The sequence below is a fragment of the Pistacia vera genome, unplaced genomic scaffold (genome assembly GCF_008641045.1).
Source record: "Pistacia vera cultivar Batoury unplaced genomic scaffold, PisVer_v2 Contig628, whole genome shotgun sequence".
Lineage (NCBI taxonomy): Eukaryota > Viridiplantae > Streptophyta > Magnoliopsida > Sapindales > Anacardiaceae > Pistacia > Pistacia vera.
The window spans coordinates 820,615-837,598 of record NW_022196477.1 but is presented as its reverse complement, the minus strand read 5'-3'; the positions used below and the strand labels follow the sequence as shown (position 1 = coordinate 837,598).

The following is a 16,984-nucleotide window of genomic DNA, read 5'->3' as shown; positions in this document are numbered from 1 at the left end:
TAAAGAGAAGGCTTACACTAATGAGGAACTCATCAGAATTCTAACCACAAGAGGCAAAGCACAAATCAATGCAACCCTTAACCAATTTGGCAATGCCATTAACAAGGTATTTTAAGTCATTTTGTTAATGTGTGTTAGCGTATGTTGTTTATAAACTTGAGTCAAATTGATGTCAGGAGCACCAACCATCTGTTTTTTATTGAGTCTTAAAATTGTATACAAGCAAAGTCTTCTCTTTCCATTGATAAATAGAGAGTAGTGATGAACCAGAACAAAGAAAAACCCTAAAAAATAAAATGCAAAATCAATCAAGAAAAGATGAGCAAACAAAGCTGAATCTTTTCTCAAACGTCTTCACTCTTTAATTATCATTTACACTTATTCACGCGCGACCCTCTGGATGCTGCTATCAAGGGTGATACATCTATCTGGGGACTATCAAAAGATGCTTCTAACCTTGATTGGTCGTTGAACATGATTCTCTTCTCATTCAAGCAATAAAAATTTAATAAAGAAATGAATTTTAGATGAACAAGCATTGTCCAAAATCTTTGTAATAGGGCTGTGGGTCCATAGGTTGAGCTTTACTGTTTTGGTTAATATTTTTTGGTAAGATAAAAATAAATTAGAAACTCTTGACCACACATTTTACTAGCGTCACATGTCAAAACTTCTTTCATCTATGTTCATGTATGCCTTTTTGAGCAAGAAAATTGGGCTTGCATCAGCCAAATCTAGTAAGTATAATAATAAAATTAAAAGATAGCAGCATTAATGAGAAACACATAATGCTGTGCAATACCCCAATTCTAACATTCTATACACAGTACAGTCTCACACAGTAAAATTTTCAAAAATTATAAGGATAATAATATCTAACTCAGATTATCGACAACAAAATCATATATTAACATGTTGCAAAACAAGAAACTGGGAGCAAAATTGCTTTGTCTTTACTCTCTTCTGAGACCTTGGAAGAGGCTTCACTGCATTCCTGAGGACACAAAATACTCTCTGATTATCACCATCAAAGTTTTATGGTTATAATTCAGATATATTTAGTGGTAGTAGAAAGCATAGTAATGATAACATTAAACAATAACAGTGTTTTTTTTTCTGGAGGGGTGGGCGAGAATCTACATCACTTCTTCAAAAGCTTTTGAGAAAAAATCCTCTTGGAATACGGGCTGTTGCGTGAAATTGCTTTATGAGACTCAATTGCTTCAACAAGTGAATTGTGTAGGGAGCCCTAGTGAGAAGGAAGAATCAGAACATTAATAAAGGGGAGAAAGATGGCTGCAAAAGCAAAGAACAAAAATCTGATACAAGAGTTAATCCTCTGTAGGCACACAGTTTCTGATATAAACGATATATTAAGGAAACATTGTTGAATGACTTTAAACTCCAAATGCCAGAATCTGCATGATTAAATAATCCTGAACTGACCATTTCAATCCAAAGTCAAGCTCGATAATTTATCTTCTTTTGACTAGATATTAGATGAGTTATACTTTTACCTAGGTTTGCCCATAATCATAATTTTTTAAGATTTTAATTTTTATCCTTAAGTGGCATACACCTAGTGGTTTCTCTACACCACATAACTGGAGCAACCATGACTCATTAAGCATGCAACTATTAATATTCTAAAAAGAAGAAAATACCAAAAGTGCTGTGCAAGCCAATGTTGAATCATATCTACCTCAGAAACATGAAGAGCTGTTTGAATAACATAGTTAGCATGCGGGTCTTGAAGCAGCTGTTCAAAGGGAGAGGCAGAGAGCAATTCGTGGATGATTCTTGACCTACTCTCATCATCAAAAACATGAAGACATTTTTCAACAACATGGCTGCTGAACTTCTGTATCGAGAGGTGCACATAGTTCCCTTCAAATTCAGAAATCAAACTCCTGATAGCATATGGAATTTTCAATTCCAAGATAAACTGAACAACATAGTTTCTGCAAAACAGAACACAGAACTCTTCTCTCAGGATAAAGGTGAAGAAAAAGCATAAGGAAATTTGTCAAACTTCAGAAGAAATTGTATTCACAAAATGACCGCAACCCTCCTCCAATTCAAGATTAAGAAAAGAGTAATGCTCCAACAAACTAATAATGCAAACTCCTATGTACAAGATGACTTAGTACTGTTCAGCTCTTTCCACATCATTCAATTTAATTTGCTTAATTATCTTTAGTTTTCTGCATTTATGTTATATCAGTTTATTAAAAACGTTTGAATATACGTCAAATAGTTACCCAAATGCATCTTCAGCAAGATGAAGTCCATTGGCTGAAATTTCTGCAATTAAGTTGTCACGATATTCCCCACTTGAATGACTTATGCACCGTTGCAGAACACAACACCCGTGTTGATGAGTTGCAATTTCAACACAATATTTTGCAGCAGCCACAAAAATAAACTGAGGAGAAAGAGATACAGAATGATAAATTAAGACTGAAAACAGATCCATTAATGATAACCAAAGTAGCCACAAAAATAAATTAAGACTGAAAATAAAAGCCTTAATGATAACCAAAGTAGGATTTCAAAATTTTAAGATAGCCATTATCGGTCACAAGCTCTTGAATTCTATTTTCTTAGTCAATGAAAGAGTGAAGCACTTAAAACTTATTTGGAGAACTTCATACGATTATGCAAGGAGCCTTGATCTGAGGCTAACTGCTAATTTTATTTATGGTTAAAGAATATCCATTTTCTTACCAAACATATTATAAAGGACAAAATTATGAAGTTAAAATCAAATTTAATTGTTTGCACACCTTATAAAGAAACTTATGTAGAAAGGCTTAAGTCATAGTATAAAGACTTTTTATCCATTTACACAGATTTATACGAATAATCATGGATTGCTATCTTTGTAGTGTGTCTAATCTGCTGAAACTTTTATTAACTTGACACCTTCAGTCCAAAGGTGTAGTAGGAACTCTGCAACCAAATTGATTCCTTAACTCTTCTGATTTCACATTCTCTCAATGCAGCCTAAACGTAATAATGATTGGTTACTGAAAACTTAAACTCTCTGAGGTTATTCTCGAATTTTCTGGGAGGCACATCAAGAGAGCCATATTTTATCACAAAGCATCTGTGGCTTAAAATTAGTTGGATGCCACCTAAACTTCAATGACTCGCTTGCTTCTCTAAATTCTCTGAAGTTAACGTTTCCAGATAAAAAAATGCCATGAAAAAGAGAATCCCTATTCGAATTATAATTCCAAGGGCCATGGTTTAAAAATTAATACCATCTTTCATTGAGGCCACCATGGTAACTTTGGCACCTCTCTATAAGTTAAATTTATTATTGCAGTCATTTATTCATAACAAGAACAACTTGTCATCCAGCTTTCCTTTTAAATCTCAGCTTTCAAGTAGGGCTTTAATTTCTCTCCTTCCATGACCTTATATTCAGCCTTCAACATTCAACAACTTGCTGCCAAAAAGAATATTACTATTAGCCTCACAATTACTTCATCATCTCAACTTCTTTTTTGTGTTTGTGAACTTCCTCACATTGTTACCATAGATACTTCAAATGCTGAATAAAAGATCGTTTGGTAGAGCCACGAGTTCTAAGATATCCATGTCCTAATATACTTTGAGTTTTAAATATTTGAGTTCCTAGTCACACTTAAAGGCGCAGCCTAAACATCATAATGTATGATTGAGTGGAGCTCAACAAAATAGTATGTGTTCATAGAAATTATCAGAAGATAGAAAACTTATATGCGAGTAATGGCTCTTTTTCATGCAAGTACTTTACAGGTAGATAAGTCCTTGAATGTCACTTCTAGTGCAGTATCTACAATCTCAATTAATTCAAGATGGGTAAAAGAAAATGCTGATTCCAAGTTGGAAGACCCTGGGAAAAGAATAGTTTTTTAAGTGCACACTAAATAAAAAAGAGCTCTTTGTTGTCCTTTCACATTCCGGAACCCTTCCAGGAAGTACAGGTTTCAAATCTGATAAAAGTTGCATCTTATTTTGGTTTTCAGTAACAGCAGAAGCAGAAGGTACAATATCATCCTGAAGTAAGGTAGAGACTGGAGTTGTTTGCATTTCAAAAGGGATGTTCCCAATAACATTAAATTTCATATTTAACATTAAATTTCATATTTTGCATTAGACTAGTACATAAACCTCTTTTAAGGAAATCCTAAGGAAACTACTTAAGTAATTGTATCTGAAATGAAGAACAGCTAAAGTTTGGTTTGCTTACTAGAACATAAAGCTATATCTTTCATGGTCCTTACCTTATTGACAAACCATGAGAAACATCCTCAGATTCTAATTAAGAACCCAACAAAATTCACTTTATAAGAATAAAACAACTTCATGTTAGATTTTTCCAGAACAAGGATTAAAAACCTGCAACTATAACTGGTCTGGGACTGAAAAAACTCAGCAGTTTACTTTTCATCGAAGACACAGGGCCGAGTAATAAAACAAAACTATGTCATTTGTCCCTGATTATCAAAATAAGCATGATGGAAGCAAAAATGATTTCAAAAAAATGAGAATGAAATGACAGAATAAAGCAGCTGCGAATATACAATTTCAAAAAATTTGCAACACTTCTAATGCACAAAAAAATGCAATGCCAATGATGACAACAGCTGAGGCAACTGCTCATTTGTTAATAGATTGCAAGAGCATTATGCAAAATTGTTCAAGATGGATTAGCAAGAATTACGAAAACTGAGAGATTATATGAATTCTATTTCTTTAATACAGTCATTCAACAAGGTTTAGTAAAAACTAAGCATACAGAAAGGCACATTAAGAACCAATAGTATGCATAATATATGAAGCAAAATATAAAGAGTATTTTGTAACTACACTCAGAACATAATAAGAGCATTAAATTTACCTGGTTATCTTCATAAGTAAAGCATTGCAAGCAACGTTGGACCACATGATTTCCATTCAGGTCCTTGATGAGATTACGAAACCCTGGTTCAAGAGCCGATATAACTAGCAAAATCTGCTGTCTGGTTTTGAGGGTCTCAATCAATTTTTGAACTACACGAGTGCTGCATAAGGGAATAAAAAAGGTTAAAAATAAAATAAACAAAGTGATAAAACTGACTATCTCTAACACTTACCCATGAGTGTTTAAAGAGATTCTAACAAGTTCCCCAGGTTCTTCAGTAAGCATGAGCAGAATCTGCATTCTCTGTTCTTCATTACACACCTCCAATAACTTCTGCATAAGGTAATTCCCAAACGGGTTCATCATAAGTTCAACTACATGGTCAATGATCTCATCAAATATTATTTGCACATTTTGTTGGGAGCCCTCATCAAACATCTTTTGTAAGAATCGACAACCATGTTGATCCTTCGCTATAAAGTAAATATAGCCTCGAGCTTCTGCCAAGGATTTATATTTTGAAGACGGAGAGAATGGGCTGCAAAACTTGGCAATTCCAGCATTTCCACAAATTCCCGCCATTTGGGTCCGACCATTAAGCTGTGACCTTCTTTCCAGACTCCAACCAACACCGACCTCATGTATGCTGCCCTTATTCTGACCACTTGTGTGATTGCATCCCTTATTCACTAGGTAATTTAAGCCATTGCCTTGAATTATGTAGCCATCCTCATTACTATAAGCCCCAAGACCACCCTGTGGGATTCCAATGTTTGAAGGGACTCTAGGCCTTCCATAAGTTAGCGGCATCCTGCGTTGCAGCAGATTTTCAACACTCATATGAGGCATTGGATGACTCAACTGAGGAGAATTGGGAAAATTCAATACACCTCTTTCTTCACTCCAATGCATTCCATTTCTTTGTGCACAAAATAAAGCATCATTAATAGAAAGTCTACCAAAGGTAGTGCACGAGTTTGATGTTGGAATCCCTATTTGAGAATAGTTGTTTGGCTGCTCCTTTATTTTCTGCAATGGAGAACTCATTGACCCATTGCACATATTTAACTCTTGCCGAGAAAAGAAAGCATCAGATCGACCAGGAATCAGTTGCGAACCCAACAAATTACCCATTCTATATTCTTGCTCCAATCCCAACAATGCCGAACTCATATCACTATCAAACCCCTCAGCAGTTCTTGAAACAGGGGACTGAAATCCTATATATTTCTCAGCATTCATTTGATTACTTCCACCCCTAAAATCACCAAATCTAGGCCCAGTCTGGTATGGTGGGAAATATTTAACGTTTAAACAATCATATTGGTCATTACTAAGGTGCATTTTGCCAAGATTTTTACAAAGACTCATTTCATCAATCACACACTCATTGTCCTTCCTAATGGGCAAATCCAAATCCAATGCTAATCCATCTGGGTAAGAACAAGTTTCACTAGGCAAATGATATTTAAGTTTAACCTCGGGTGGAGGTGGTGATCCATTATCAGATAAAGAATGTCCATTTGAGAACAAACTTGAAAAAGAGGAGCCATCTGACTGCAATGAGAATCCACTAACAGGAGAAACACAATATTGTCTCAATGCCTCATCATCACGTACACCATACATACCATTACCATCAAGATGATCTTGATGATGATGCTGTTGTTGATTCATATGATGATGATGATTATAAAGATTAAATGATGTTACATGAGGGATCACATCCAACAACATTTCAAACTCTTCATCTTCCTTCATGGTTTCTCACCAAACCAACAATCAAACAACAACAAAGAAAAACACAGACAAACAACACAACACAATACAAGTACATAAGAGTATAACAGCAATCCAAGAATCAATATAGGCACATAAGAAACGGATTAAAAAAGGGTAAAAACGAAAAACCCAGAAGGGATTACCAGTTTTGAATCATCTGGGTTGGGTTGGGTTGGGTTGGATTGGATTGGGATGAGGGATTAAATTACAAAAAAAAAAAAAAAAAAAAAAAGGAAAGAATGATGTCGTTTGGGTTTTGGAATGTTTTAGAGGAGTTGGTGAAGCATGCAAAGATTGAATAAGATTACTTTGGAAATTAGAACCGTAGATAAATACAGTCTCACGCCATTAAAGCTGGAGAACAAAGAGACGCTATATAGCTATTTTATGTAGCCTCGCCTCCACAAAACATACTTCACTATAACTAAATCAATAGTGTGAGTCAGCCTTCTTGATACTAATTTTTTTTTTTTCAATTTAAGGGATAAATACAGAAAACACCCATGTGTTTCATGAATTATAGTAACCCTTCTATTATTGAAAATATGACATAACCCTTATTTTGTTAATTTGGTAAGTTAGAAAGTATGAGTTTTAATTTGGATGATGGTTGAATTTTGATTAAAGATTTGAGTGATGCTACACTTATACTATTTTTTTACACCATTTGTAAACATCAGATGTGGCATATGCTACAACCACATAAATTTTATTAATATTAAAAATTCAAAATAATTAAAATTTGTGTGGTTATAACAATATCACTCATGATGTAATGAAAATTGTATAAAAGAGTGATGTAAGTGTAACTTACTCTAAGATTTCATTAGAATACTATTAGTGGGGTTTCCAATACTAGCCGGGCTTACTACTATATTGTAAAACACATGGGGTATAGCCGAATTAATCTCTTATTATTCTTATTTACTTAAAATGAATTAAAATATTTATTAATTATAAATGATAAAATAAGAATAATTACCAATAATAAGATTATTTTAAAAAAAAAAATTGTTAATTAAATAAATTGTTGGTTTTACAATTTAGTTCTTCATATATATTTAGATTATTTATTCATAAAATATATTAATCTCGTATATATTATAATCTGTATTCAGGTTTGATAATTTAGTTTTAAAATAAAGCATATTAAACTAGTAATACAAGTTTGTCCAAGGCGACATAACCTGTTACTTTACTAAAGCTAGAAAACAAGTTCTTTTTCTCTTTTATTTTTCAATTTAATTACTGTATATTGATATTTACAACTGGCTTTTCATTTACCAATTTAATTATATTGATATTTGAGAAATTATTAATTTAAGGCAAGTTGCAATCAAATTCCAAGGCATGGATTATTATTTTGAATTTCTAGTATTTTTAATTTTCTTTAAAAAAAAAATTAGCTTAATTTATTTATTTATATTAAAATTATTAATTTTTTTTTTCAATTAAATGTATTAATGTTATTTTACAAGGTATTTTCAGTTTAGGATAAAATAAGAATTTCATTTTTAGTTAGGGTTATGTTAGTCTTTCTCATTTCTAATATACCACTCAATTTTAATAATAAGGGTATTATAGTCATTTCTTTCATATCAATTAACTTTTGATTAAGTTTTAAGGACGTGGATTATTTATTTTTATTTTTTTTATCTGTTGTAATCTAATTCAAGCCCATCTCGTCTATTGAAAACAAAAAAATTATAAAGACAATTGCTAGTTTAGATTTATTATCGTTTCTTTAGTTTTATTATTATTTATTATAAGGTTGCACATTTTGTGCTACTAATAAAAACTCATATTATTTTTACACATGTTACATTGTTGTCATGAATAATTCTATTTGCTTTATATATCTTTAATCTTCTCTTAGCGATAAACATAATTAGTATTTAAATATTAAATATGTTTACAATTCCTTTAATTCTTTAATATTTTTTTATAAGTGCCCAATTATTATGTGACACATATAGTAAATTGGGAAGATAAAAAAAAAAAAATTGAAAACGAAAAATTCCTTCCATTTTTGGCTCTCTCTCAACGTCAGATTTAACCACAATTAGATAATATCAAGTGGTCCTTCATTAATTTGTTTCTCTTATGTTTTAAAAGTAATCTAATTCAAACCCATTTCACCTCTTAAAAAAACAAAAAAACAAAAAACAAAAAAAAACCGTTAGTTTTAATAATATTTTTTTATGAATTATCTTTATTGTCTTATCTTAATACCTCTTTATATGCTATATTTTATGCTTATAATCAATTTTTTTAGCCTATCAAAGATATTCGATCATTATTTTATAGTTTGTCACTCATTGTAAGTTCAAAAGTTATATTAGTACGCGTTAGTGTACCTTTTATGCATATTTTGTGTTATTTATTTTACACATACTCTATTTAATCATATAATTTTTACTCACATTTATATCTTTGTTCCTTGACCTTAAATTATTTATATATAGTTATTTTTTTATTTTTCCTATTGTAGATACAAAAAACTCTACGGTCAAGGAAATGATGAATCTTATGAGATTGAGGCCACTAACAACCCTTTAGACCTGTACACACGAAGAGACAAGCGTGAAGCTTACGAGAAGTACTAAAGTGATGTTTGCCGTCGACACTTTGACGCTCAAGTTAGCAAGGTTAAAAGAATATTTAATAAGAGTTAAAGGAAATAAAGATTACTAAGAGTCTTGTCGGAAGCCACGATTACGGCAAAGTGTAGAATTCTCATGAGCAAAAACTTATGAGCAAGTAGGTGGTAGTGATTAGTGGAGATTGAATGAATTATGAGAGGGTATGCCTCTGTTTATATAGGGAACCCAAGGGGTTGGAATCTTAGTAGAACTCTGAGTCCTACTAGATAAAAGAGTCATTCTTAGGAAAGGGATAGGATCTCATTTCCTTTTTGGGTTAAAGATAGGATCTCTTTGCCTTATTAGGTTAAGTTTAACATTAATTATTGTAATCTAGGATCCTGATAGAACTGGAAACAAAATAGGATTATGTTTCCTATTTTGGACTACTGTGGGCTAGTGGGCTTGACTTATCTTAGCTTAGATTGCAGGATAGTCCAACTCATAGAGAGTGTAGTTCACATGATAAATTTAAGCATAGGCTCAACTGAAATTGGGTTAAGGCCTTGGGCCGTCATATGTATATCTTGTACGTTAGACCTCGTCAGACCCAACACGATTTTTTTCCCATAGGCCTCATACACCTATAATGCAAGAAAACTTTGCGTATAAGAATAGTAAAAAAAATTCACATAGATTGTATCAATTTTTTTAGTTTTGCATCAAAGTTAATAACCATGGCATATGGAAGTAATTTTGAATTAGTTGAAGTTGTAAAGGGCAAACTTGAATAAGGATTTTCACAATAATTCAATTTGTCAAATATTGTTGAAAGTATTTTTCAGTGGCCCACATTTACAAACTGCTTAATTCTTAATTAATGGTTAAAACAAGAGTTATCATAATATTTCATAAACTATATAATCAAGTTTCATTAATTTATTAACAATCAAGTTCCAACCACAAAATAGCACCCTGCATTTACGCTCTATTCTATAAAATTATGATTAACCTTAAAAGCAAATGAATTTCAAATAAAATGATGTTCTGTATCTTTGTATAAATCTAATGTATTTTTATTTACCAATATTATCAAAATTAAATAAAGAGTTGTTTCGATAAGATAAAAAAAAAATATCCTTTAATTAAAAACAAATTCTTATAAACATATCTCCAAATTTTATTAAAACAAAATACTTAAAAAAAAATATATAGAAGTGATAATCAATAAGGAGTGATGTTTTAAAAGAATTAAAACACTATTTAATACCGAAGGACAGAAAAGGTATAGGGTTGATTGGGCTAAAAGTGATTTGTTCAGTAAATATTTGCTTTATTTTATTTTAGAGCGGTCACTGGATTAGAAAAACCTTACTTTTAATCATTTTTATAACGGTTAAAAGAATAAGAGTAATATTACACCAATAACCATTTCTCATTAACTTCCTCTTACAATACTGATGTGGTAATTCACAATTAGTCAGTTCGTAATTAATTAGTAAGACCCATACGGGATCCATATGGGACCTATTGTGAACTGACAAAATACAAATTGCCACGTCAGGATTGTAAGAGAAAGTTTGAAAGAAAAGGTTGTTAGTATAGTAATATTCAAAGAATAAACCCATGAGGTAGGGGCAAATGATTAAAAAGCTATTTGGGCCTTGAATTTAATTAAAAGGTCATGTAGTTTTTCAGTCTTTACTCAATGACCTTCTTTTTTATTAAGACAAATTAATAACAATTAAACACTAATCATGGCTTAATTAGGGTTAATGAAGGCATTGAGTAATCTTTCAAAAATTATACTTTGTCCCCAAAAACCTAAAATTGTTGCATTTTAACATAAACCGAAATCAAAGAAATTGCTCCTCTCCCTCCTGCCATTACCATCGGAACAACCCCCTTGTTGTTGTTTGTTCTTAGCAAAACCGAAGCCCCTCCTCCTCCTCCTCTACATCTTCTTCTTCCTCTACATCTTATTCTTCCTTCGCCATTAACATCTTCTTCTTCTTTTGCCGAAGATCCGCCTCTTCCTCCTCCTCACATTTCGTTCAGGTATGTGTATCTTCTCTTTGTATTTTATATTTCTATTTACAAAGATTTAATGGATTGAGTTTGGGTTATGATTTTGATTTAGTGGTTTGGTTTCTTGGGTTGTATTTGATCAAATCTAAAAATGGAGATCCCTATGATAGAATTCAGTGATCTCGAAGGTCAGAAGAAGGACAAAACAATGGTGCTTCTGCATCAAGCCTGTGAGAAATGGGGCTTCTTCCAAGTAAAAAAGATGGGGTTTTCTTTATTTGAATATTTGATCAACACTTTATTCTAATACCAAAATGCTTTCTGCAGGTTGAGAACCATGGAATAGACAAGAAGTTGATGGAAAAGGTGAAGCAGCTGGTGAACTCACACTATGAAGATAATTTGAAGGAAAACTTCTATGAGTCAGAGATGGCTAAAAGGTTGAACAACAAAGATAATTTAAATGATACGGACTGGGAAAGTAGCTTTTTTATTTGGCATCATCCAAAATCTAACATCAATGAAATTACAAATCTTATTTGAGGATCTTCGGTTAGTCACTATGAATCTATCAAGCTAGAATTACGCTTTCAACTTACATATCTAGTTCAAAATAATATCTCTAAGGATAATTTATGTCAAATAATCTATATAAAAAACAAGATCACTTAAGCGATGCAGCTCTCGCTTAAGCGATTCAGTACTCATCACCACCTAATATCATATGTTCAAAACTTCAAACAAAAAGATCCTCAATCACCAAGCAATCTCATAAAGGACTCTTCAAAACCATTAAAATTGTGTTCTGATTCATTAAAATTGGCCTGGCAATTGATAAAACAACCTAAAAGTACAAAAATCTATACAAGGAAATTGTGTTCTATTTATGCTTCTTCCAAGGGAGTTGCCTTGTCCTTTTCATCAATATAAGTACAGAAGTTTGTATAAGGAAATAAATCAAGGACACGAATTAGGAAACCTTGAATGGATTCTATTAATTTCTACGACAATTTCGGTTGTGAGCTCAACCTGGCATGCATTTATAACCTCCTAAAGCTAGCTGGACTTGGTAGCTCCAAATACAACACTTGCAATAAGAGGGTGTCTCAAAACAAATGAAAGGGTTTGATTAATCATAGTACAGTGCAAAAGACAACAATTTGTCATGCTTTAAACCTTACTGCAGCAATTCAGTAAATCACACAAATACATAGAGAGAGAGAGAGAGGTTATACCAATTCCCTGCTGCAGATGCCTTCCTTTCTTCTCCCTTCGTTGCTTCAAACCTTACTCAACAGCAATTCCATACCCTTACTCAACAAAAATTCCATACCCTTCCATGCCAAACCTTACTCAACGTACAACCAAGAGCACAAATAACCCAACAATAGACCTACAATGCACATAAACCAGTCACAACAAGAACAACAGCAATCCAATGACTCAATAACAAGAGAAAAAGGCTATTTCATTAAGATTCCAAAATTTACAAGATAACGAAAAAAAAAAAAAAAAAAAGAGATAAAAAAAGGCAACACCCAACTGGTCTTTTCCCTTTCTACCCCCTTTTCCTTTCCTCCAGCACCCCCACCAAAAGCCGATCCTTGTTGGCTGCCGAAACCTCCAAATTCACGACCACTTGTAGCATAATTCTCTCTCATAATTCAGCATCAATTCTTTTATTACTGGTCATATTCAGCACCATTTGTACAACTTCTACAGCTTCCAAAAAAAAAAAAAAAAATTGAATAAACAATAAAGCATAAAACATTGATAACTGAAGAAAAAGATTACTGTGAAGTATACTGATTTCATATTCACTAACATATCATATGATCTCATACATTAATAGTATCCAAAAAAATCGAACAAATATGTATTTTTGCATATATTTTTCAGGAAAAAACTTAAAACTCCAAATGGATGTATTCTAAGCCGTTGGGGACCAAAATTATAAAGATCATTCACCATAAAGTCTATGTTAAAATTATTTCCACCAGTAGCTGTTAAAAAACACACACAAATGGGTGCTCTAGACTTCATAGAAGAGAGTGGAATTTTTTTCTTTTTTTTTTTTTTTGGGGGGGGGGGAGGTGGGTGTTGGGGTGGGCTCGGGGCTGTCTGCGCATGGACAACATATTTCCTCTTATTATAGTGTATTTTTCCTCAGCACTTGATTGCGATTGTTAAGACTCCACTTTTTCTTCTAAATGCAACTTATGAACATGGCAAGTTAATCCTACATCTATACGATGCAACAAAATGAAAAACATTTCCTTTATGTTCTTCCCAAAAGTCATCCATTTGCAAAGGTTCCTAAAGATTTTAGTTTCTTGTTGTACGTAGTTCCAAATTTAGACATAAACAACTTTCTTTAGATGCTCAAATTCATAAAAGTTATTGTCTTGAGCAAAGATTAACTGCTACTTTGTTCTCACAATTGGCACATGGATGGTGGGTGATTTGAAGCATGAAATTTCATGGCTTGTAATGCCTATAAGCTGCCTTAAAAATGGTGAGACCTGAGCACCCAGATGAATCTATCTGAGTTCTTTTTCCTTTCTATTAATCAGATTCAGGTCAACTTAGCTCCACCATCAGTTGATCCTCATGGCAATTGGCATGAATGCAGAAACAACTATGCTCGTTGCATAGCATCCCAAATTGGTTTTATTATAAAAAAAAAAAATATGATCTTAGCCATTGTAACTTAACCAGGAATGGCAAGGAATGACAAAAATGTAAGAGTAAAGAAATTGAGAAATGGCAGAAAATTGGAAGAAAAAGTGAGAGAGATGAAGGTGTTTGAATAGTGTTGTGGAAAGAGAAACTAAGAGGAATGTTTTTGCCTATCAAATTTTAAATCAACTTCTTTTATATATCCTTTAACCCCCACGCGTAAATCTTTTCACCATAACCCTTTTTGCTGCTTCAACTACGCTTAAGTGTGTCACATCAGATTTTTAAACCCAAAAAAATCAAAAACCTTTTCAAGGTTATATTCTCAATGAAACTTGGGAAGGCATATAAGTTAAATTTCCTCCATGAGCTTTGTTGAGTAGGAATGGAATATTTGTTTTTAATGCATAATATTCTTTCCATATAATTTTCATTATTGCCAGGATTTCATTCCATATAATTTTCATTATGCCTAGATTTCATGTAATTGAGAAATCATGGCAAATTGCTACATTTTCCTTTTATTGTCACATTACACTGTCTAAAAGGGCACAAAGCATATGAAGATAGACAAATACAATATAAAACATTGCTTCTTAATTCTTTATCTTCTCTTGGCATTCTATGGCAGACATTCTATACTCTTGTCTTCTTTATTTTGTCTTTATTTTCTTCAATCTCTGACATGGTATCAGAGTAGGTCAATTGAATAAGCTTCCACTTAGCTAACCTCTTCATTCTGTCCCTGTAAATACAAACAGAAGCTCGATTAGAAATCTCTTCATTCTATCCTGATTTTTTTTTTTTTTTTTCAAACAGAAACTTGGTTAGTATCTTTTATCTCTTCTTAAACAAAATGTCAAACACTCAAGAACCAAAAAACCAGGCCTTCAATACCATAGCCAACCCAAATACAACAGGCCCAAACACAGCAACGCCAATAGGCCCAAACCCAACAACATCAATAAGCCCAAATCCACCAACATAAACATGTACAATCCTACAAATGGAATCTGGCTCATTTCCATCAACCCAACCAGGGCCAAATCCATTCTCCTACTCGTTTACCTTTTTGGGTTATTGTTAGAGTAGATGTCCTAGAGTCAATCAATTATTGTAGAATTAACTCTTTGTAATAATGTTTATTAACCAATAAAAGACATTTTATTCTATATTATGTAAATCATATCTGTATGTATTGATATATGTCCTTAGGATGGTGGAACCGTGACAAGGGTATCAAGTGTTTCAAATATTGATAGTAAGAACCCTATGATCACATATGGTGGCCATTCTAGAAATGTCTGTAGCCCTAATTCTAACCAAGGACATAGATAATACGGTAAGGCTATCATAGTGTTGAACGACCCTATTGAAAGATAGTGACTGATCTCACTTGTCAAAGTTGTTTGCCGACAACCTGGTGCAACGAATGGGTACTTGCTGGAGGCAAGTTCACTAGACAGACCCTACCAAAGGATTCCATATGAATGGTAACCCTAGTGTCTATGGAATAAATCATCTAATGGCTATGCATGTGATCCTTAGACTTGAGATCACCGAAGCACCTTGTGCACTGATTGGTGTAGTACTTTGACACTAGCCCAACATAGTTCTATTCAGAGCTATCAATACGGTAGTGATTGGCTACATCGAGGAGTGTATCAAGACTATGGTAGATCAATAAATGATTCATCACTCCTGGGTATGAGAGAAGCTATCTCACTGTGCAATTCTGTAAATGGCAATGACACCAAATTTGTAGCCATAGTGGGTTAAATTGTTGCTCAATCTAATTTATTTATCTGGTTATTGGTCTAGTAGCTAAATACATAGATATTGAGAATAACTGAGGTTGACACTATTTTTGTACCTCGGCCTTGATGAGATAATGTATGATGAAAGGATTTGATTGCACGGTAACCATATCGTTGATAGGTAGCTATTTCGCTGAATCCGAATCTATCGGGTGGCCATGATGCCTTGCTAGGGCCAATCTTGATATGTGTGTAGTGAGAAGATTAATTGGTGTTAATCATGATACCAGTTACTACTGATATGATAAGAAGACTACAGGTTACGCACTTAGAAGATAATTTAAGAATTAGTTTGTGAAAGGAGTATTTTTGTCTTTTAAGATGAAAGGGTATTTTGGTAATCTCACAGTGTAGTTAAGTTTGTTAAGGTTGATGCCTGTATTTAATTTTAATATTAAAATTAAAATTAATGAGATTATATTTAAATATATGTGCGCATATATTTAAATGGATTATTATTATTAATTAAATGTTAATATTGATTTTAATTATATTAATAATTAATTAAAATTTAAAAATACCAATTAAAGGGTGTTTGGTTGCAAGGGTCGATTAGGGTTGGAGCCCATGGCTATTCCTTATTGGAATAGAGTTTGTCATTCTAGCAAACTGGCCTTTGGTTCTTCGGATTATCTTCGTGTGTATCACTGTTCGTGCGATCTATATTGAATAGGTAGTGAAATAAATTCAGAGACACTTGAAAGAGCCTCCAAACATGCGTAAGATTTCTAATCCTCGAATGGATTGATTTTGTTTTGTACAGAATTTTGTTTTAACATGTGAACTATATAATCGATACCCGGATCTTGGCAAAAAGGGCAATTGATCTATCCTTTAATTTTTATTTTTTCGCTGCGTTGGTAGATCAATTCCTTGTAGTTATCCCAAGGGTTAAAATGCCCAAACGAGTCATGAACCCTGCCTAACACAACAACCTTTCACATTCCACATGATACCAACCGCCAGCCATCTCCTAAACTAGGCGACGTTTTGTATACGCTAGCGTCCAATGGCCTAGAAGTCAACCTTATCAAGGTGATCTTAATCGGATCAAAAAACTATGCCACATGGGTTAAAGATTTCTGTCGAGCCCTTATCACCAAAGACAAAGAGGGCTTCATCGATGGCACCATTCCCATACCCACAGAACCCAATCTCCTCCTACAATGGAGTAGATTCAATATGCTTGTTTATTTATGGAT

The 16,984-nt window shown here is 33.0% G+C and overlaps 2 protein-coding genes across 2 annotated transcripts; one reads left to right on the top strand and one right to left on the bottom strand.

Annotated features, from left to right (window-relative positions):
- Nucleotides 1-796: 796 nt before the first annotated feature.
- LOC116111135 (putative pumilio homolog 7, chloroplastic) lies at nucleotides 797-7,055 on the bottom strand. Its single transcript, XM_031397328.1, has 5 exons — nucleotides 5,127-7,055; nucleotides 4,892-5,054; nucleotides 2,262-2,425; nucleotides 1,703-1,961; nucleotides 797-1,249 (listed from the first exon to the last, which is right to left on the bottom strand). The coding sequence occupies exons 1-5, from the start codon at nucleotides 6,653-6,655 to the stop codon at nucleotides 1,142-1,144; spliced, it is 2,223 nt and encodes a 740-aa protein (XP_031253188.1). The 5' UTR covers nucleotides 6,656-7,055; the 3' UTR covers nucleotides 797-1,141.
- Nucleotides 7,056-11,437: 4,382 nt separating this feature from the next.
- LOC116111149 (1-aminocyclopropane-1-carboxylate oxidase 1-like) lies at nucleotides 11,438-11,829 on the top strand. Its single transcript, XM_031397339.1, has 2 exons — nucleotides 11,438-11,539; nucleotides 11,614-11,829. The coding sequence occupies exons 1-2, from the start codon at nucleotides 11,438-11,440 to the stop codon at nucleotides 11,827-11,829; spliced, it is 318 nt and encodes a 105-aa protein (XP_031253199.1).
- The last annotated feature ends 5,155 nt before the right edge of the window (nucleotides 11,830-16,984 follow it).